A 22,524-nucleotide genomic window follows, 5' to 3' on the forward strand; every position below is an offset into this window, starting at 1 on the left:
TTTAGGTTGTTTTTCATCATTCAGAACATTGCCTGAAGCAGGTCCACCATGCCGTTAGTAACGAGGAACATCGAGCCAAGGCACCTGTGCCGTCAGACGTTGCCTAGCGTTAGAAGCGAGCTGGAATGCGTGACCAACATCACCCTGGCAAATGTCATCCGACAGCTGGGCAGCCTGAGTGAGTGCCGCAAAGAGCCTGTGCTTTGCCCTCAGGGGTCGTTGGTGCTCTTTATTTAGTTTCCTTCTCCTCCCGTGTTCCTATTTCTCCCCCATCTGCCTTCCCTAGGTAATTTGAAAATGTAAACCACCCCCCCTTCCCGAAAGAGAGGTTCCTTTTTGGTACAGATTCTTCCCCTCAACCCTTTCTTCATCTACCACTACCCTCTAGGTTCCCTCCACCTCCCCCTCCACCTGCTTCAAAAGAAATCTGTGGGAAGGGTAGCAGGAAGGGCTGCAGCAGAAACTGCAGATGGAATGACAGAGCAGAATTCTCTGTGTGTAAAGTGGGAGGTTCACAGAGCGGTATCTTGGGTTGGGGAATGTGCCTGTAATTGCACGAGCTGTTCGATGTAGCTGACTTTGTTGAAGCCTCAAATGTGCCAATAGTCTTTATCTACCCCCTCCCCCCAACTTTTCTTCCCAAAGCGGAGTAAAGCAAACATGCACTCAGAGCGATTCTAGCTGACTTGTCTACCCTGGTAGACATTTAATTGTGCTGCAAGCCCCCAGGTCCAAGTTCAGGGTACAGATTACTTTTGCACTCTCTAGGGTATTGGGAGTTTTGCAAGCTGCGTTTACACACAATGACACAAAGTGTAGCTGGAGCCATTCTTCTCTAGGAGGAAGATGGGGGTTAGCTCAGTCTGTTTTGGAGCTGAGGGAAAGCCAGCTCGAGGATCCTTGTTTTTGTTTTTTTAGTTGGCAAGAATGAATGAGACTGCCTTGGGTGGGGTACATGCATGGGTTTGGATTTCCCTCTGAATCTATCTGATTTTGTTTGAAGCTGAGGTATGGGAAGGGCAGATGCTTGGATAGGCTCTGCATTTGTCTAGTGCCATTCCAGCTCCCATAAGAACGTCCATCAAATTGCCATTTTAGTGATCTTCCTTAGCAAAGGCATCTTGGTATGAATTAATTCAGACACTCACCCCTCCTGTCGCATCACTGCCCTTAGTGAAGGCAGTGGGATATCAGGAAAGCCTGCCTTCCTCCAGGTAGTAACAGGCCCTACCTTTAAAACAGGGCCCTGAGGAGACAGAGCTCTGTGACCAAATGACATATGGGGTCTGAGATTCCTAAGCCTTTACCTACTAGCTCAGTTGATCCAGGGCTTAGGGAAACTTAGATGGGGTGTCACGAAGAAACGAAATGCTGCCTGTGCTGGTCTTACACAGAGGAGCACTGACAGCAGTGCAGCTGACAGGGAAGCGCGTGAAGGCGGTGGAGAGCCTCACTGCTTCTTAAAAGCATCGTTTCTGCTTCTGTCACCCTGAGAAGGCCAAATGGGTAGAAGTCAATCACACACTGGTTCCTTCTCCATAGGACAAAAGACATCTAGCTAATGTTGCTTCTTACTCTCACTCAGCAGGAGTTATGCTCTCTCTCAGGTGTTTTTCCAGGGTGGTGTTGATGGATGTCATTGCTCACTCTCCCACTTGTGATCAGACCACTCCTGTCTGGAGGAAGCAGATCGGAGGGCCAGGGTTGGTTTGTACCTATGGAAACAAGATTTCCTCATGTCGTGGAGCTAACTGACCCTTTATTCATCCAATAAACATGTACTGAACATGTTTTATGTGCCAGATGATGAGGGAATACAGCGATAATAAGAAATGGTCTTTGCCTCCAGGAGCTCATAATCTACCAGAGGAGACAGAAATAAATAATTCTTAAGGGGAGAGGTTGAGAGGGGGTCTCACATTTGTTGCTTGCCTACTTTACACCAGGTTTTAATAGGATCTTGTCATAGATGATCTCATTTATTCCCCTTGATGATCCTTTGAGGGTAGGTGGTGCTATTCCCATTTTTCAGGTGAAGAAATGAAGACTCAGAAAAGTAAGGTAACTTGCCTAGAGAGACAACAGCCAGTAAGAGGTAAAGTCAGACTTCCAAAAAATTTCTCAGCTCTATGCTGTACTCTGTCTCTGCCAACACTGCCCTGGTTCAGACCTTCGTTGATTTTCACCTGAACGATTGCCTTATCCTCCCTCTGGCTTCCCTTTCTCTGATCAACCCTCTTAAATCTATAAACCTAAAAATCTTGTAAATCTTAAACTTGTATCCCTGCCAGAGTGGTCTGCTCAAAACGCAAATCTCACTTTTTACTTTTGTTATTCTGAATTGTTTGACTTTTTGAAAGTTGAATCTATTAACTTTTGCAATTTAAAAAGTGTGTGTAGTTTTTTTAAAGATTTTATTTATTTATTTGAGAGAATTTGAGAGAGAGAGTAGAGAGAGAACAAGCAGGGAGGAGGGGAGGAACAGAGGGAGAGGGAGAAGCAGGCTCCCCACTGAGCAGGGAGCCCGACATGGGGCTCCATCCCAGGACCCTAAGATCATGACCTGAGCTGAAGGCAAACACCCAACCAACTAAGCCACCCAGGTGTCCCTAAAAAGTGTTTTTATTTTTTATTTATTTATTTATTTTTAAAGATTTTATTTATTTATTCATGATAGACAGAGAGAGAGAGAGAAAGAGAAACAGAGGGAGAAGCAGGCTCCCAAGGAGCAGGGAGCCCGATGCGGGACTCGATCCCAGGACCCTGGGATCATGACCTGAGCCGAAGGCAGACGCTTAACCATCTGAGCCACCCAGGAGCCCAAAAGTGTTTTTATTATTTATTTATTTACTTACTTTTTTTAAAAGATTTTATTTATTTGTCAGAGAGAGGGAGAGAGAGTGCGCGCTCTGTGAGCCACAACAAGGGGAGTGGCAGGCAGCCAGAGAAGCAGGCTCCCTGCTGAGCAAGGAGCCTGATGTGGGGCTCCATCCCAGGACCCTGGGATCATACCTGAGCCAGAGGCAGACGCTTAACGACTGAGCCACCCAGGCGTCCCTAAAAAGTGTTTTTTGTTGTTGTTTTTTAAAGATTTTTTTAAATTTATTTGACAGAGAGAGACACAGTGAGAGAGGGAACACAAGCAGGGGGAGTGGGAGAAGGAGAAGCAGGCTTCCCTCTGAGCAGGGAGCCTGATGCGGGGCTCAATCCCAGGACCCTGGGATCATGACCTGAGCCCAAGGCAGATGCCCAACGACTGAGCCACCCAGGTTCCCCTAAAAAGTGTTGTTAAATAAGAGTATAAATATTAAAAATCTCCCCTGTTCCTCACTGTGGGATTGTGTTAAGTTTCTTGGTCTGGCATTCAAGACTTTTCAAGACCTGCCTTCCTTTCCAGTCTCATTTTTTGCAGTCCATCTCCCATTTTACAATCTTTTTTTTTTTTTATTTTAAAGATTTTATTTATTTATTTGAGAGAGAGAGCACATGAGAGGGGGGAGGGTCAGAGGGAGAAGCAGACTCCCCGCCGAGCAGGGAGCCCGATGCGGGACTTGATCCCGGGACTCCAGGATCATGACCTGAGCCGAAGGCAGTTGCTTAACCAACTGAGCCACCCAGGCGCCCCCATTTTACAATCTTTTTAAAAGAATTTCTTTTGGGGCGCCTGGGTGGCTCAGTCGTTGGACATCTGCCTTTGGCTCAGGTCATGGTTCCAGGATCTGGGGATCGAGCCCTGCGTCAGGCTCTCTGCTCAGCGGGAGGCCTGCTTCTCCCTCTCCTACTCCCCCTGCTTGTGTTCCCTCTCTCACTGCGTCTCTGTCAAATAAATAAATAAATAAATAAATAAATAAATAAATAAATAAATAAAAGGCCTTTTTTTTTTTTTTTTAATGAGAAAGGAGGAAAAAGGGGAAAAAAGGAAGGAAGAAAGAATGAATGATCAACTACTCGTAGTACTTCTGAGATAGACCATAGTCTCTCATACTTGCATGTCATGCCCTTGCAGTTGATCCTCCTGCCTGGAGAACTCTCACCATCCTTGTAGCTGATCTTCAAGGCCTAGCGTAAGGACCTCCTACTCCAGGCTGGACTAGGTGCTTCTGTGAGCTCCTATTACGTTCCTGTAATTACTACCTACCACATTATATTGAAAATTATCTGTATCTCTTAGACTAAATTAAAAGTTCTCTGAAGGCAGAAATCATGTCTTGTTTGTTCTTAAACCCCAGTGTTTATCTTGTGTAGTATCTGGCACCCAGTAGAAGCTCAGTAAATGTTTTTTGAATGATTCATGCCTATAATCTCTCCACCATTGCCTGCTGTTGGTACGTAGAGAACACAAGGAAGGAAGTAATACTTTCTGTGGGGAGTCAGTGCATGGTATGGGAGTATAGGGAGAGTTAGGGAATGCTTCATAGAGGAGGTTAGATTTGAACCAGGCCTTGAAAGATGACTAGAATTTCATTTTGCAGACAGTGGGGCAAGAATAGGCTCATATGTGCTTCACATTCATGACCTTGGCCTCATGTACTACAGCCAAAAGTGCTTGGTCTAGTAGACAAAATCTGATTATGGAATGGATAAAGCACAAAACTAAAAATTCTACAGTCTTGGATTGCCCCATAATAGCATATCCAGAATTTTTATTTTCCCTCAGTGCAGAGAGATTGGCATTTCACATATTAGGTTGCCATATCTTAGGAAATACAGGCACAGCCAGCCAGCCTGCACTTTTGAATCAGTATCCCGACCACCCGGTAGAATGGAACCCTCACTTGGGTAATTAAGAAATCATGCAATGATATTGGGTTTTCTGAGTGTAGTGGGGCCATGCCACTGGGGGCCTCCAAGACTCTCACTTAGACTTCAAGCAAGAGCAGCGTCACATTTGTAAAATACAGCCTTACCTGTTCACTTCTGCATAAGATTTCATTTGAACAGTTCTGCTAAGGGGTGAAAAAAACTTGAAGACTGCTTTTGGAATCTCTTGCAAAATGTGGTTGATAACTATTATGAATGTCCTGATGTGATAGTGGGTCTGTCTTGGTAATCTGAATGAACGAAATTTAACTCTGAACAAGGTACTTTGGTTTTCTCCTATATAAGTATCACACTTCTGTTTTCAGAGATTGGAGTAATATTTAGTACTTGAAGAATAGGAACTATCATATTACTGACTGGAATTATATCTTAAATTTCCTGTAAGTGTAAAACAGCATATTTATTTATTTATTTAAAGATTTTATTTATTTATTTGAGAGATCACAAGTAGGCAGACAGGCAGGCAGAGGGAGAAGCAGGCTCCCTGCTGAGCACAGAGCCCGATGTGGGGCTCGATCCCATGGGATCATGACCTGAGCCGAAGGCAGACGCTTAACCATCTGAGCCACCCAGGCGTCCCAAAAACAGCATATTTAGATACTCACAGTCTTGAAAGTCATCTGATGTGGCTGAGCAATATAAGGAAGAATTTCGTTGTAACAACCTAACATTTTTAGCCCATTTAAACCTATGACAGTTTGGTAAGGTTGATACAGTTACCCCATTTTACAGATGAGGAAATTGAGGCTGAGACATTGTGACTTGCTGAAGAGTATACAGATATAAATAGAAAGAACTGAGATTAACTCCAGATTTTTCTGATTGAAGTCTGGTGCTTCTTCCATGTATCATCTTGTAGTTCTCCGTAGACCCAGGGCCTGATGTGATGATGTGATGATGTGACGATGGGGAAACCTTACCACCACCTCAGTCCCTCTTCAGATAGCATTCTCAGTGTTTGCATGTTTATATGTTGGGGGTAAGATTTTGTCTTGAAAATCACTGTGTCACATTCAGCCACTACTTGCACTACCACTACTCCCTTCACAGAGGAGCAGGAAATCCTGGGTAGTCTCTTGGTGCCTTAAAGGTGGGTTGATTCAGGTTTTTCTTTTCCTCCAGAATAGCTAGTCGGCTAACAGATTTATTTATTTATTTATTTATTTATTTATTAGTAATCCCTACACCCAGTGTGGGCTCAACTTCACGACCCCAAGATCAGAAGTCACATGCTCTACCAACTGAACCAGCCAGGTGCCCTGGTTAACAGATATTTTTGAGCCTGGTTTATTTTTCACACTTAATGTTGCATGTTTATCTGCTTTAGCTTTCCAATCACAGGTTTCCATTACCTGGGTGAACGTGATGCAGTATGGTTTTTATAGGCACTTCGCTGAGTTATGGACAGGGATCAGATAGGATCCTCAGCCTGCTGAACAGATAAATGCAGCTTCGTTAGCCAGTTTGTGTTCTTTGAACCCAAGAGCTTCCCATGGTTGTTTAAATCACAAGATTGTTCAGTATGCAAAGACTTGTTCCTTCCTGATTAGAAACTCCTTATTGACTAAGTTTACCAGCAATTCAGAATATGCTGTTGATTGGTCTTGTCCTTACTCTCCAGGTTACACTGGGAAGGTGAGCTGCAGTTCACCGTGAAGGTGCAGTTTTGGCCTTTTGACTGATATTTTTCCCCTCAAGTGTGGACTAAGCACAAATACAGTTTAGAAGCTAAAAATCAGAGCCTACTTAAAATAGTTCTCAGTAGTTTTTTTTGGTTGGGCACTGTCACTTATGCCTACCTTCACCTTGCACGTAAGAAACTCAGATGGTATATTTATTCATGTGTGCCGCTTTTCATTCCTCGCGAGAATGTGCTTTGCGGCTTGGAATGACAATATGGAGTAGTGTCACATTGCTGGTAGGTTTCTTTGGCTGCAAATTCTCCTTGCATACCAGGGTTGAAAGTACGGAACTCTCTTCTTTTTCTAAAAAATAAGATACTGTGGAAAGAGAACATTGGTATGTTGGTTTTCAGGGAGGGCTTGAAAATTTCAGCTTTTCACTTGTTCCCTGAGATGTAGATTTGAAGGATTATAACCTAAAGCAAAGACTTCCAAAGTTGTAGGTTATAGAACATAAGATAACTTTTCACCCCTTAGAAGTTATACGTCTCTGCTATGAGTTGTTGATAAGTTCAGGGCCCCTCGAAGATACCACAACTCATCATGGTTGTTGAATGTACTTTGGAGGTTCCATTGAGGATGCAATTTCTTATTTTTCATGTTAATTGTAGACATCTACAAGGTCCTTGTAACTCCCAGTCTGTTTTCCGGAACCATTTTACAAGGTGCTTTTATAGAGCAGCAAGGGGCTAAGGGCTATAGGCAGATGTGTAGACACATTGTCTACTCTTGCAGGATTAATTTTTTGTATTATACCTTTTGATGTTATTCAGCCTGCATTGAGTTCATGATTATTCAGTTTGCCAAGAAGACTGTGAGTTAGAGAACAAATGCAGAGTGCTCAGGCTATGGAGGGTGCGTTTCTATCTCCAAGAGCAAGCATCTGCATGTAACCCAAACCATCTTAGGGGTTGGGTGGTTGTGTGTGTTGGGGAGGGGAGAATAAGATCTTTAGTAGCAAGTTTTTCTAACCATTTATGTCATTTTTATGCTCTAGTGACTTGGTTTCTTTGTTCTTTCAGGTAAATATGCAGAGGACATTGTTGGAGAGCTCTTTACTCAGGCAAATACCTTTGCCTCTCGGGTAAGCTCCCTCGCTGAGAGGGTCGACCGCCTACAAGTTAAAGTCACTCAGCTGGATCCCAAGGAAGAAGAAGGTAAGGAAGCTGAGCTCAGCATTTGTAGGCTTTGCTGAGCAGTTTCTTAGGATTTTTTTCTCCTGATTTATAAAAAAGTGAGGGGAAAAAATCACAGAGACCTGTGGAGTTCTGCTTTGAAATGACACAAGCCTGGGTGGTGTAAAGAAACCTTTTTAGCTCTAGCACACCCCCACACGCTCCCTTTCTCCCATTCCCCCAATTCTTGCTCAAATCCCCCCTCCCCCAATCGTGTTTTGTTACCATAAAAGTACTTGGAAGATTCATTCCTCCGAAGGAGAGGCCTGCTAGATCTGGCCACATAGTAAACCTTTGTGTTGCCTCATTTTGTTCAGTCGTGAAATGGCTGGGCTGCTGACAGCCTTGTGGGGCTTCCCCAGAGGGGGAGAAAAAAAAAGCCTGGCTGCAGACAGGCGCAGCCAAGAAACGCAGCAGCTGAGGCCTCTCAGACTGGTGTGACTCAGTGTTTGCTCAGATAGCCTGTCGTCCATTTTCTCCTGCCTTCCATCTTCTCTCAGTGTCACTGCAAGGAATCAACACCCGGAAGGCCTTCAGAAGCTCTACTATTCAAGACCAGAAGCTTTTTGACAGAAACTCTCTCCCAGTACCTGTCTTGGAAACATATAACACCTGTGATACTCCTCCACCTCTCAACAATCTTACCCCTTACAGGTAACCTGGCTAGTTCCTCCCTTTGTTGACCTGTGGTTAACAGCACTAGATTGACTTTTTATTGAAAGATGTTTACATCAGAGGATTGTATCCAAAAGCTTACTACCTACCCCAGAGTTGTTTGTGGCAGCAGCAGCTAATGTTTACCATATAAACACTTGTCACTTATTATTGTTTGGTTTCTGAAATTCATAGTAAATATAATACATATTGGAAGTTTGCTATAGCACTGCATGCGGCAGAGTTTAATTTGGTATAAGCCAGGTCCATTTTGGATTCCATCCAAGGAATTTAGTTATTATAGAACCAAAAGGACTTTGTTACAAAGCAGTCCTAGAGCATGCATCCCAGGGGCAACATTCTAGCAAGGCTCCCACTTACTCGGAAACCACTAGATTACCAGATGTTTGGGTGTGTTAGTGGGGCTAGCTTTGTGGACTGGCTGCTCTGGGCCCTCAGGGTCCTTCCAAAGCTTAAGGAATAATTGGCATTCTTCCAAATGAGTGTCGTTCACTTTGTTTAGAACATCCTTTTGACATTCCCCTCTGCAAGGACCTGTACTCCTGCAGCTAAACTTGAGAAAGCAGGTAGCCTTATAGACCACTTAAAGCCCCTCTCCCTTCAGTGGTCTGTAGTGTGATCATCCTGCAAAAAACCACTGAGCAGGGGCAGAAAGTGAATATTTATCTTGCTTGTATCCATAAATATCTTTGGAACAGGTAAAAAGTAATTACAGATAGCTGGAGGCAGATATCTTCTGCAAGACATGGGTGTACTGCAAAGTAGAATGTGTGTGTGAAACTCAAGGACACCCACCTGATCCAGGGAGCTGGGAAATAGGAGCATGGTAGCTATTCACACAGATAAAAGTACATAGCATCTATCCCATAGCGTCTGTCCTTTGTTACTACTGTGTAAAATTATGTTTGTACCTTTGCTTTCAAAGGGACTAGCTAGCAGAGCAGGACAGAGATTTGACTCTGTAGCTTCCGTCATTTAGCGAGGTGGATTTGGGCAGAGAAGTTTCAGGGCACGGAGAGAGTGTACACCTGATACTGAAGGGAGTGTGATGTATGACATAGGGCTTGTGTAGTAGGATAGGGTAAACAAATGATACTAAGACAAGTTTATTTTTCAGTTAATGGTATTTTCCTTTTTATCATTCTTCTCTCAATTATCTGGATTTGGCCTAACAGAAATGAGCAGTGGTGTAGCTAACTCAGAACAAGATTTAATATAAAAATCATTAGTGTTTGATTTGGAAATGCTTTCTGTGTGTTGTGACAGGCCAGGGAGTAGAATTGCCTTTCTTTTTTTTTAAAGATTTTATTTATTTATTTGAGAGAGAGAGAATGAGACAGAGAGCATGAGAAGGAGGAAGGTCAGAGGGAGAAGCAGACTCCCTGCTGAGCAGGGAGCCCGATGTGGGACTCGATCCCGGGACTCCAGGATCATGACCTGAGCCGAAGGCAGTCGCTTAACCAACTGAGCCACCCAGGCGCCCCTAGAATTGCCTTTCTAATTCTTTTTAGTTTAGAATAGTGCTAAAATAAATGTCCACCCCGAGCACATGCTTTCTAGAAAGAGAGAGAGACTTAGTCATGCCAAAGTGCAGGGTTCCATCCAGTCATCAAGGTTGGCAGGTAACCCTTACATGGATACTCAGTAGCTGTCTCGGTACTTCTGTCACAGCCACTAAAAGATGGTAATTAAATCTCGTCATCAAACAGCTGTCCATCTGTTCTCACTGGGGCCCCCTTGTGGTTGGGGGGTGGGGTAGGGGATGTGGAGCTATTCTAGAAGGGAGCAAGAAGGTGGATTGCTGTGGTTACCTGTTTTTACCAAGGAATAACGGCTGCACACATATATGGTTTCATGGGTATATATCTATACATAATGTACATATGTGCACCTCCACATTGGTGTACAGGTTTCAGGTGAGTGGGAAGCCACTAATGCTTCCTAGAGAGTCCTGGGGAATTGGTGGGAGAAGGGGAACCAATGGCAGAAATCCCCTCTGATGTGCCAGGATATCAGGACATCCTCAGGGAGATGTCTGTAGCCATGCAGATCATTAGAAATAATCAGGATCCCTGCTGCTCTAGCCTATTTTGCCCTGACCATGCAAATTCCTCTACCAGGAATTGAAAGTAAGGCTAAGTTTCTTAAAAAGCCAGATAAGTAAAGAGGTACCATTCAGGGGGCATTGGAATGTTGGTGGGGAAGAGGAAATATGCAGTCAATTTGAATGACTTCTTGATTCCTCAGTGTAAAAACTGCTAACTGGTAGGTATTTGGAATATTGGATTTGGTTGGGAGCTCATCTGTCTACTGACAGCTACTTGTCTTCATTTCTATCCCAGGGACGATGGGAAAGAGGCACTCAAATTCTACACAGACCCTTCGTACTTCTTTGATCTTTGGAAGGAGAAGATGCTGCAGGACACCAAGGATATCATGAAAGAGAAGAGAAAGCATAGGGTGAGGGGAAAGGGGCCTCTGTTCTGCACATCAGTAGGCACGATTGTGGAGGGGGGATAAAAAGGAAGCCAGTCTTATATGAAGTAATCATTCCGAGTGGCTGCTTGCTTGGATGCCAGGTGAAACTCTTTAAAAAATGTGTCCACTCCAAGCACAAGCAAGATGAAAGTATAAATCACACCAAAAATGTGTTTGTTCCCCCTAGCGCTATTAACAATTGAGTATATTCAGGCTGAGTTTTAGAAATTGACTTTTCTATTCACCATTTATTTCTCTTGCAATTTGCACCTGACTCTGCTGGACACTCAAGCTAGGCTAGTCCCTTCCCCGCCAGTTTTGCAGCTCATTTCTCAGCAGCACAGGGCTCTACAGTGTTTGATTTACAAACAGGAACAGTTTAACACCTTCACTACTGATGGGGTGGGGTGGGATGAGGGCATAGGCCTAGTTTTGGGAGCCGCACCTCTCCCCTTAGACCTCCAGTGATGTGTGTAAGCATATGACCTACCAGTTGCAACCTCACAATCCCATTAGCATGGCTGCCGGGAGGCCCAAGAGAGCACCAGGGGCGAGTGCAGCTGCACAGGCTGAGAACTCCTTATTGGTAGTTTGATTTTGTTTTGTTATCTATCTCCTTATATTTGTCCCAGAGACAGTGACTGACCTTCGTGGCAGAGCGAGTGACAAATAGCTTTTTACTAACTTCCTAACAATTAGAGCTGCTCAGAAACATGAATGAGTTACCCCAAGAGGTAGTGAGTTTCCCATCTATAGAGGTGTCTGAGGGTTGGATTGAGTGAATATGTTTGACCTTGGGAGGTAGTTTGGACTAGATGACCTCTAGGTCATTCCAAAACCAGTAATTCTGTAAATTCTCTAGTTACTGTATGTTGCCTAGGCAAATCATTTCTTGGGTGTGCATCCCTGAAGGTGGATGGAATTTTAATGAAGGGCTTTGGAATAATGTTTTACAAAGGCTTTCCTGTTTCTTTTCATTATAGAAAGAAAAGAAAGATAATCCAAATCGAGGGAATGTAAATCCACGTAAAATCAAGACACGGAAGGAAGAATGGGAGAAGATGAAGATGGGACAAGAATTTGTGGAATCCAAAGAAAAGCTGGGGCCTTCTGGGTAGGTGATGCCTTCGTTTTATTGGTAGCATTCTTCGAAGGGCCTGGGGCCCTGGGGGCGATAGTCTGACAGCTCTGGTGTGACACCTTTCACACCCCCCTGAAGTCTGGCTGTGTGGCTAAGATCAATACAACTATGAATCAGCTACCTGAATGTGCATCCATCTGGTGATTAAAATTTGCTAAATAAATCAAGAGACTCGGCAGTTTGAATGAGGTGACTGTAGTAGTCTAGAAAAGAAAGCCCATGGCTTCGGATGCCCTTGCTCTGCCAGACACTCGTATGTCTGTGGGCCTCAAAGGAAAAACTGGAAAGAGAAGAAAAGTGGTCTTGGGAGCTCTTTGCCTCCAGAGCATTGATTTGAAGGTCGTGCCTAAGAGCTGGGCATTTCACAGGAGTGGAGAGGGCCAGGCAGAGAATTTGTGCACATCACCAAAGTAACTTTTCAGTCAGGCTTTGTCAGTCTCGGGAGAGAGGCTGGCCAAGGGACTGAAAGCAGACCTCAGAGACAGTGTGGGAAAGGTCGCTCGGCCACTATTGAGGCTATATATCTCCATGGGGAAACAGTAGATGTCAGTCTGACCCATTTCCCAATACCAAATCACACTGGAGGTTTAAAAGGAAAAAAAAAATTGGTTTTGAGCTTGGTTTGATGCTTATCCTGGTGTCTGACCTGTGTGACATTCAAAGCCAAGTCACCACCACTGCTTGGCATGAGTGTTGCCCTGGTTTTTTTCTCTAAATACATTGCATCCTGGCTGTCAGAGAACCATGCCAGCCTATGCCGGGTGTCTAGGAATGATAAAAGGAAAGAGTTGAGTTGTTCTTGCTTTTAGGAATAACTCTACCATGAAAATCTTGACTTTTAAAAATCTTGACACTTCTGACACTTGTTCTTCCTGCATTAAGAGATTTGTTTTAAAGAGTGATGAAGATGGTGAGAGAAAAAATGAACCTTTCTCTCTACAGGGAAATCAGCCCTGAGGGTACCTTCATTACCTTCACCTCCCAGTAAAAGGGGCCATTTTGTTCCATGGCCCCATCCTGTTCAGACAGGCTTTGTCCTAGGTTCTATGACTGTGAGGCCAGAATCTTGCACGTTCAGAATGCCAGATATTATGTGTTTGGTTTCTGTTGTGTTTGTGTGTGGAATGGGGCTGGTGAAAATGAGGACTTTGCCTCCCATTTTCCTGTTGTCCAAGAAGTTTGGGTTTCGGCTACATGGCAGGTCTGCCTGGGTATGCTTGTTGGTGAACCTATAAAGAGTTGTACCAAGCCTACAGGGCTCCAGGCCTTGGGGATTTTCTGTATCAGAGTATCATTTGATTCGTTAGTTCCCTCCAACTCTCTTCTCTCCAGGGTCTGTCTGAGATGAGTTCTTTAGAACGCAGCAGTGGTGGAGAGAAGGGGGAGATGGAGCAGAACCAACCATATTTTGCTAGCTGCTGTTTGGTGTGTTTGTGTCATTTGGAGGTTTGTTGTTCACCCAAGGCCCAGTGGTCTGAGGGGCAGGTTTTCACGAGGCACAGGCCCTAGCACCCTCCTTAAGTTGGCAGCTCGTCGTGTTGGCTAAGAGAGCTGGCAGGGAGACCGAGTCTAGCTACCACACAGCAACTTGTATTTGTCCTCAGCTTGGTTTTGCAATCAAATGCCTCCTTGGCCTTTGAGTACTCCAGAGGCTTGCTGACCTCCAAACCAGGCTGTGTGCCGGTCACGTGTTTGCAGCTCACTAGCCTTGGGGCTTGGCTTTGCCCTTTGCCACAAGATAGACTTTGGAATTTGGGTATAGGCTGCTCTTAACATTTGGGAGAGAATTTGAAAGAACTGCTGGATTTGACAAGTCCAACCAGCCCTGGGAAAGGAACAGCATGGTTTAGATTATCTGTGTTGAATCCCATTCCTCTGAATCCAGCAGGAATATCTGGGAGATATTTAATAGAATTTAGTCCTAAATTTTAATCCTGAATTTAGTCCTAAAATAAAATTTCAGAATAGCAGAAAATATGTGGGGAATATTCTTACTTCTTTCTTCCTAAAAGCTTTTGTATCAAATGCATTTTTGTAGGGTCTTCTAAAAAAAACCATGAGAGTACCACTCACACTTTTTAAATGACAGTTTTGGCATGGGGTTCATCTTCAGGTACCCACCCACCTTGGTGTACCAGAACGGCAGTATTGGCCCTGTTGAAAATGTGGACGGAAACAGCTACCCACCGCCACCGCTGTCAGACTCCACTTCTCCACCTTCTCCTTCCTTCTCTGAGGATAGCTTGCCTCCCCCACCAGCAGAATTCAGGTAAATGGTACTCTTTCTCCTGTCACTCTGGGTGGTTACATACTCAAGAACAAAATAAGTGTTCTTCAGGACGCCTGGCTGGCTCAATCAGTGGAGCGTGCGACTCTTGATCTCAGGGTTGTGAGTTCGAGCTCCGTGTTGGGTGTAGAGATTACCTAAAAAAATAAAATCTTAAGGAAAAAAAATAGAACAAAGTAAGTGTTCCCAATTCAGGGCAGGACCAGTAAAATAACTTGAGGCAAGTCTGTCTCGAGAATAGAAATAATTAACATTTTATTAAGTGTCTGTAAGGTGCCAGACATTATGCCAAACACTGTAATATGTTGCTTCATCCTCACAACAGCCCTCCTGAGATAGGTACCCATTTTACAGATGAGTAAATGGTGAGGCACAAAGAGGTCAGTGAATTTACCTAAGGCCACACAGCCAGTCAGAGGCAGAGCCCTGACTGGAAAGAGGTCATTCTGTCTGCAGTGCCCGTATTCCTAACTAGTAGCTATACTGGAACAGCTAGAGATCATCAACTTATCTCTTGTTGTTTTTACTTAGCTTTAACTCAGCATGAAATGAAGTGGTGTAATCTGCTGTCCTTAAAATATTTAACAGACATCTTGCCCAGTTATCTAGAAACCTAGCAGTCATTCACCTTTCTACCCTGTTCTGGTTCATTTCACTGCTGGAAAGAATGGAACAAAGGAAAAGGGAGGTGAAACTTAGACTCTGTCCGTACTGATATGGGGCAGAGGTGTACAAGGGAAGTTAGAAAGTAATGGCTGAAAGGGGGTCTGTCTGAGGAATGTTCCGATTCAGTGTTTGCTCAGTTACTTTTCCCTTTCTGATGCCTGACAAATGAGAGCTTTGAAAGGTACACTTTTCTCCTTGGATACTGTTTCACCAGAGATTGGGTATGTTGAGGACCCCTCAGAGGGATGCCTAAAGTGGTGTTGTAACCCCTCCCCCTAACCCAGCCCCGTTCTTCTTGGCTCTTAAAACCACTCATCCCAGATCACTTCCTGCTGGTTGTCCTGTCAGATGCAGCTCAGGCTTGAAGGTCTGTGGAAAATTCCAGGATGGACGCTTTTTTCTAAGGAATAACTATTAGTGGAGGGCAGGTACAAAGGTGGAAAAAGAAATCCTTCAGCGTCACACATGGCCTGAGACCCTGCAGCTGCAGCCAAGCATACCTGACCCGGGAGAGGCACGCCTGAGTCGTCTCTCAGCCCGGGTGAAGTCTGGTGGCACATTCATTTCCCATCTCTGCTGACCCTCAGATCCTCATCCCTTCTCAGGATTTTTCACATGAACACTGGAGGTGCATTTACCTAGATCTGTGCCCTGCTCAGGTTTGGTCAGCTTGGCTTGGGTGTCCTGCCCTCACAAGATCTGGTGAATGATAATAGCCTGAGGAATAGAGCCCAGTGGGTGGGTGATGTTTGGATTTTTATTCCAGTTCTTCTTTTTTTTTTTTTTAAAGATTTTATTTATTCATTTGAGACACAGAGATACAGAGAGAGAGAGAGCATGAGCAGGGAGAGAGGCAGAGGGAGAAGGAGAAGCAGGCTCCCTGCTGAGCCAGGAGCCCGATGCGGGGCTCGATCCCAGGACCCTGGAATCATGACCTGAGCCGAAGGCAGACGCTTAACCATCTGAGCCACCCAGGCGCCCCTATTCCAGTTCTTCTTGCATGCCTTCTTGGTCCTGGTTCCAGGATTAAACTGACTGTCCCTCCTAGAGGAGGGTTCAGGAGGGTGCCTTCCCTTGGAAAGCTGGAAGGTTTGAGGGGGACCTAGGAGATAACCTTGGCCAACCCTTACCTGATAGAGGAATCCCAGTCTACACTTCTTTCAATAGCTTTTCTCAATTTCTGCTTACATTCCTTTGCTGATGAGAAGCTTACTGCATTATGAGGCTGCCCATTGCATTTTTGGTCTGTTCTGACCATTCTCAGGTTTTTTCTGTTTGAGCTAAAATGAAATCATAGTAGTCAACCAAAATGAACCTAAGCTCGTAGATAAGCTTAATTAGAGGTGTATGTTTGCATGCGGAGCGTGATGGTGGGTCTCTTCTTTGTCCTTTTAGCTGCCCAGCAGACAGCAACCAAAGAGGGCCTGGCTTAGCCGGACCCAAAAGATCCAGCGTGGTCAGCCCAAGCCATCCACCACCAGCTCCTCCTCTGGGCTCTCCACCAGGCTCCAAACCCGGGTTTGCCCCACCACCTGCCCCTCCGCCTCCGCCTCCACTGATGGGCATTCCACCCCCCCCACCGCCTGGAGGATTTGGGTCTCCAGGGACCCCACCACCACCTTCACCCCCATCTTTCCCACCTCACCCCGATTTTGCTGCCCCTCCGCCTCCTCCCCCACCACCCGCAGCTGACTACCCAACTCTGCCACCACCTCCCCTGTCCCAACCAGGAGGAGGCGGCGCGCCTCCCCCTCCCCCTCCTCCCCCTCCTCCGGGGCCCCCTCCTCTCCCTTTCAGTGGTACAGAAAGCCCGTCTGTCGCACCACCACCACTTTCTGATGTCACCAAGTCTAAGTCCTCCTTGCCTCCTGTGAGCGATGCCCGCAGCGACTTACTTTCAGCCATACGTCAAGGTAATTCCCAGTGCTGGGTCCTGGACCATGAGGCCTTGTCTTTCTGCAGCTGGATGACTGGTTGGAGGGTGGGCTAGGGGTTCTGTGCCCTTCCTAGGGGATAGCCTTCATTGGGTGGGGAGAGATTGGGTGGGACCTCAGGCCTCAGATCAGCCTAAAGAAAGCCTTCGCTCTAAAAATAGGGAATTGTAGATTTCTTTCCACCTTAGTTTAAAGTAAAGGATTCTTGGGGCCTTGGATGGCTGTCAGAAGAGCAGGCGACTCTTGATCTTGGGGTCGTGAGTTCGAGCCCCACCTTGGGTGTGGAGATTACTTTAAATAAGTAAGTAAAAGTAAAGTAAGGGATTCTTACCTTGGGTCTTTGAACTCCTTGACAAGAAATGTTTTGCCTGTGTTTGCATTCATTTTGTGCCCCAGAGAAAACCAAGCATCACTACCCTAGAAGGTACTTCTCTGGCCACACTCAGTCATGTCCTGTCCTCCACTTTTGTGCCTTTCATATCCTTCCTCCCTTTTCTCTTTCCCCTTTCTCATCCCATCCTCCCCTTTTTCTCCTATTCCCCTTCCCTCTTTGTCCCCTTCCCTCCCTTCTTTCCCACCTTCCTGCCCTCCCTCATCACCTCACCCTTTGGAGCATTTATTCTCTTTCTGTCAGAGGTCAGGTCTGGTCCCAATGGGTTAGAGTGGTTTCTTCTGTTTGTGAGCCTTCTGGAACTAAAGGATCGTCTGGGGGAGATGAGTTGGGGCAGCTGAGCTCAGCGATAAGCAATGAACTGGGCAGACTGAGTGCCCAGTGGGTATGATTCGGTGACCCCTCCCCACCTAGAGCCTCAGTGAGAAGTACCATCCTCACCAGCCTGATATGTGGAAAAGGAAAGAATGACAGGCTTCCTTTCCAACACGCCTACAGCACCAGGGCCAGAATTGGATAAAGCCTCATCCTTCCTTCTTTTCTTGCTTCCCCCTTTCCCTCTTTGCTTTCTCAGAGGATCCTTCTTCCCCCCCACCGCCTTTCCCTGACTCCGTCCACCCTGGCCACTCCCCCTTCCTCGGTCCTGTGTGGATCCTGAGACCTTTTGAGATTGACTCGCCTTCTAAACCCTTCTCTCTCTCTTTCTCTCTCTCATATCAGGTTTTCAGCTGCGCAGGGTTGAGGAGCAGCAGGAACAAGAGAAGCGTGATGTTGTGGGCAACGACGTAGCCACCATCTTGTCCCGTCGGATTGCCGTGGAGTATAGCGACTCCGAGGATGATTCCTCTGAGTTTGATGAGGACGACTGGTCGGATTAACTCTTTCCTGCCTGCTGCCCACCTCCTTTTTCTTCCCTCCTGCTGCCTTCTTTGATGCATATCTGAACAGTCTAATGGGGGGAAAAGGGAGGAAAAAAGAATTTCAAGGGGCCAAAGTCTTCCCTGAAGCAACCAAAGATATATCCAAGTGCTTCCTCTAAATCAACATATATTTTCCCATCTCCCCATGGACAGGCCCCATGGGCTCCTGAGATTCAGTAGCTGAGATGTTCCCTCTTCCCTTCAAGTGACTGTTGCATATTGAAGAGAAGGAAAAACTCCCAAGCAGATCCCTTTGATTGGGTTTAGATTGGAGTTGGTACCTTCCCCTGGGAGCCATCTTCAACTGTGGTCTCCTTCCAAAATCCTTACCCTTCAAATAATGCCAGCCATCTTCTGGTCCTAAAGCCTGCAGGGGCACGGCCGGCCCCTTTCCCATGCACTGAGAGGGCTGAGCAGGCCACATGCCCTAGCAGCCAGACTGCCACACTTTTCTGCCCTGGTCAGCAGGGGGAGCTTCCTTTTGCTAAGCCATCTCTATGTCTGGATGCCCTTTATTCTAGGAGCCATCAGGCCCTAAAGAGTGTCTCCCCCTCTGCCCAGAAATGGTGCCTTTCTGAAGGCTGAAGTTGTTGCCTCCTTCCCAGTCTCCCTCTCTAGGTGTTCAAGTGTCCTTTAAATGCCCCTCCCTCACTACCAGGTGCTCTAGGCACCACAGCCCAGTTCAGACCTCTAATAGCCATGACCAAACTAGCCCTGACACGCAGGGATCTGGACCTCTGCCGACTGTCAGGAGCCAAGCTTAGAGACTTGGAACTGCAGAACTGGAAGAATGGTGGAACTCCTTGGATCTTATGCTCCTAATGATGCTGAAATCTAGAAATGGGAAATGACTTGCTCCGGGTCACACATTGGATGGTGACAACTCTAGAGCCCAGAATTCCTGATTCCAAGTCACCTATGCCTTCTGGGACCAAATAGTGGGCACTTGCTGGAGATGAGGCAGAACAGTCTTGGCTCTGTGCTACTCCAGACCTCACCATAGGTGGGAGTCCCAGTAGGAGGGCTCAGAGCCAGTGCCAGGCCTATCTGTGCTGCTCAGACCCTTATAGCCTGTCTTACAATTCTCTGCTCCCCCTTTACTATCACCATTGAACCACATGGCCTCGGGAGCTGCCCTTCTGGGGGACCAGAGGTAGTGAGAGAAGGAAGGGGGTACGCAGCTTTTACAGGTGCTGTTTTCAATTCCTCTGCAACTCGTCCCCCTTTTATTTCCCCAATTTAAGCATAGATTCTGCCAACTGTAGAAACTTCAGTCCCTCAGGCTGGTGGCTGCCTCAGGTAGCTGCCTAGGGGGGCCTGGCAGCCGTGAGGAGGGCTGAAAGGCAGAGGAGCTCTGGGTCTTGTTTCCAGCTCCTTCCTCACTGCGTGCAGTGATGTTCCCTCCCTCACTCCCCCTGTTCCCAGAGCTAATACACAGGTGCTATTATTCAGAAAAAAACTGGTCAGCTTTGGCCAACAGTGAGGTTTCTTCTCTTCTGCCCTAACTATTGTGTAGCCTCTTATGCTGAAACCGGCTTCTCCTGGCTTCTCTGGCTTTCAGAGCCCTGAAACAAAGAGAAACAGGATCTGTCTCTACCCAGCACAGCAAATGGTTGTAGTAATTGCCAAAGCCCTCATAAACCCCTCCGGCTTGAGGAGAGTGTGTAATCATGGGTACTACCGCTGTGCCCTGGCTGGATGCTCCCCCTCTGCCTTCTTTCCTTGAACTCTGGCATGGGGACTGAGCCTCTAGGGGCCAGCATGCCCTCCTGCTGGGGCCGCTGCAGAATTTACGCTCCTCCCCCTCCCCAATCGGGTGTCTGTGGCACAGGGCTGGCACCATGCTCCAGTGCTGAGCATACCAAGCGGTGTGTGACCCCACCTTGCTTCCCGCCTTGCACTTTGGAAGCTGAAGGTGCTTTCCTTAGAACCCTAAAATGGCTGTTGAAGGTGTCCCTGGCTGCAGCCCAGCAGTGGCTGGAGAGGCAGGTGGAGGGCAGTGGTTCTCCCAAATAGAAGTCCTGGGGCCTGGCCAGGCCAGGGTTTGGGCCTAATGGTTTTGACTAAATTACCCCCATCCCCCTCCTTTCCGGAAAAGGGGGAGCGAGCACCACTCGCTATCATTCTGCTCTGACCTTGAAGGGGGCGGTGTTGGCCTGGCTTCTGGAATGGACACAGTCCGCCCTGGAAAGGGCTGGGGGCAGAAGGGGGGGGGGGCGCTGCCTGCGGAAGGTAGGATTAGATCATTAGCTCAGTGACCTCCTAGGGTTTCGATGTGCTGTGTTCTCATCCTACAGCTGGTTCGGTAATGATCTGCAAGTCCCGGAGAGCAACAGCACCGCTCTGCCTGGCGCCCTCATTAAAATCCATGCAGCCAAGCTCTGCGCTTTGTAGCAGCCGGCCTTGCGAAGCCGAGGAGAAGCCTCCTCGGCTCGGGGGGCTGGGGACCCAGTCAGCCCAGAGGCCCTCTGGGCTCTATTTATGTGTATGCGCACCAAAAACAAAAAAACAAAACAAAACCCACATAAAACCACCACAACAACAAAAACCCCACTTCTTTAAACCCAGAGCCCTTTAAGATGATAAAGGACCCTTTGCAGGTAATTGTGTGTCTTTGGAATCCTGTAATTGTAGAATGCAAAGTTTAGTGATTTAAACTGGGCCGAGGTTGATGAGAGTGTGGGACAGTGGCTCATAAGGACTCTTAAGCGCTGAAGCCAAGGAGCCACCTCCCTTCCCCAGTCTGCCCAGCCCAGGGGACCTGCCCCCATTCCTGTGGCCCAGGGACCCAGCTTCCAGTCGGCATGTCAGAAGTGACTTGCGGCCTCACCCTGCTTGTGAGGACTACATTCCAAAGGAGCGGCCGCAGGGGGAGGCGCAGGCTCTGCCATCCCTTGGAGGTCAGAGCAGCTGGCCCAAGCTCCAGCTCGCCTCCAGCGGAAGCTCAAGCGCCCTCAGAAACGACCCTGGCCAATGTCACCGCAGAGCCGAGGCGGTGTTGTCAGGGCTAATGTGAAATCTCTTCCCGTGGCGCCGGTCCTCCGGCTCTGCAGCGCCAGCTTGGACAGATTGAGGTCTCTGTGGCTTTGGTGACCCTGCTTAAGCATTCCCACCGTGTCCCAGCTTTGCTCTCGCCTGCCTCCCTCCGCAGCCCCCCTCACCTGACTTCGGGGCCTGGGGAGGGGGCCAGCGCCCCAGGGCGAGGGGCTTTTGCTCAGGAGTGATGTCAGGCCTCCTGGGGGCATCAGGCTTTGAGCTCTGCTGGGGTCCAGCAGACCTGGGACCAGGTGTCACTAGGAGATATGCCTCATTCTGTGCCTCAGTGAGGGCTAGGGAACAATTCTGTTATTGTATTAACTTGACTCAGTTAAGTCACTTGAGAAACTAACCAATTTTTACTTTCTGTCTAGAATGATGTACATGTAGGAGAGTCAGCTGTAATGCTCCCAAAGTGCCTTGTTTTCTCTGATATAAATATATTTATAAGGACCTATTCCAGTGGATTCTTGGGTGTGTTTGCCACATCGATTTGAGGGAGTGGGCATCTATGTAGTAGGGATACAGTCTGGAAGTGGGTCCTTCTCCCCTGAGGGTGGGGAAAGGAGATTCCGTTAGAGATCTGGGAGGGTGGGGTTAAACCAAACCCCCGATGTGACCCCTTCCTCTTCGCGCTGCTCCTCTGAGGCCCCTCGGAGGACGTCCAGTTTTGTAAAGCCCTGTGACTCCAAGCCTGGTCTCCTTCGTTTCCCTGCCAGGCTCGTGCGTGGACCACGTCAGCACCCCACGACCTGAGGATTCCATGTAACGATTTTATGTAGTACATGCAAATATGTAAATGCCAACATTTTAAATAATTTGATAAATCTTTGTAGCTACTCAGCCACCTCTGGGGGGGGGGGGTGCGCGCGCGCGCGCACGCAACAAAGTGGAAGGGGACAACATCAATAGCCACAGGTGGTGGCCTGAGCTCTGGAGGGAGGGCTTGTGGGGGCGGGCTCGAGGAGCAGGAGGCCTCGGGGTCTGGATGGTGCATCCTGCGTGGGAGGTGGAGGTGAAGGCTGGAAACCGTTTGGGTTTAGGAGGAGACCCAAGTTGGGGGACTCAGAAGCCCAAGTCCCCAGGCCCTCCTCAGCTGGCGAAGGGTGTATGTGGGGACCAGGGGAGACACGCTGGTGGCCCCTCCATCAGGCGGAAGAGCAGCACTGGCAGAATGCTGATGTTGCCTCCCAACATCTGGCTGGCATCTTGTCTGCCTCTCAGACCCAAGCAACTTACCTTAAATAGAATGATTTTCAGTGGAATCCGATAAAAAGTTCAGGCTGCTGTACACCCCCTCTCCTGCCTGGGAAGCCGA

General features: G+C 47.3%; 1 protein-coding gene across 2 annotated transcripts in view; it reads left to right on the forward strand.

Moving 5' to 3' along the window:
- Positions 1-21,663, forward strand: part of WASF2 (WASP family member 2) — a 75,474-nt gene extending 53,811 nt beyond the window's left edge. For both annotated transcript variants that reach the window (XM_035019374.1, XM_035019375.1), the window contains exons 2-9: positions 6-178; positions 7,526-7,660; positions 8,179-8,332; positions 10,696-10,813; positions 11,815-11,945; positions 14,086-14,241; positions 16,321-16,838; positions 17,971-21,663. In XM_035019374.1, the coding sequence (XP_034875265.1) occupies positions 49-178; positions 7,526-7,660; positions 8,179-8,332; positions 10,696-10,813; positions 11,815-11,945; positions 14,086-14,241; positions 16,321-16,838; positions 17,971-18,128 (1,500 nt within the window). In that variant the 5' untranslated portion in view covers positions 6-48 and the 3' untranslated portion in view covers positions 18,129-21,663. The remainder of the gene's footprint in view (positions 1-5; positions 179-7,525; positions 7,661-8,178; positions 8,333-10,695; positions 10,814-11,814; positions 11,946-14,085; positions 14,242-16,320; positions 16,839-17,970) is intronic.
- Positions 21,664-22,524: the final 861 nt, after the last annotated feature.

This window comes from Mirounga leonina, unplaced genomic scaffold (genome assembly GCF_011800145.1).
Source record: "Mirounga leonina isolate KUSES-001 unplaced genomic scaffold, KU_Mleo_1.0 Mir_173, whole genome shotgun sequence".
NCBI classification, from domain to species: Eukaryota; Metazoa; Chordata; class Mammalia; order Carnivora; family Phocidae; genus Mirounga; species Mirounga leonina.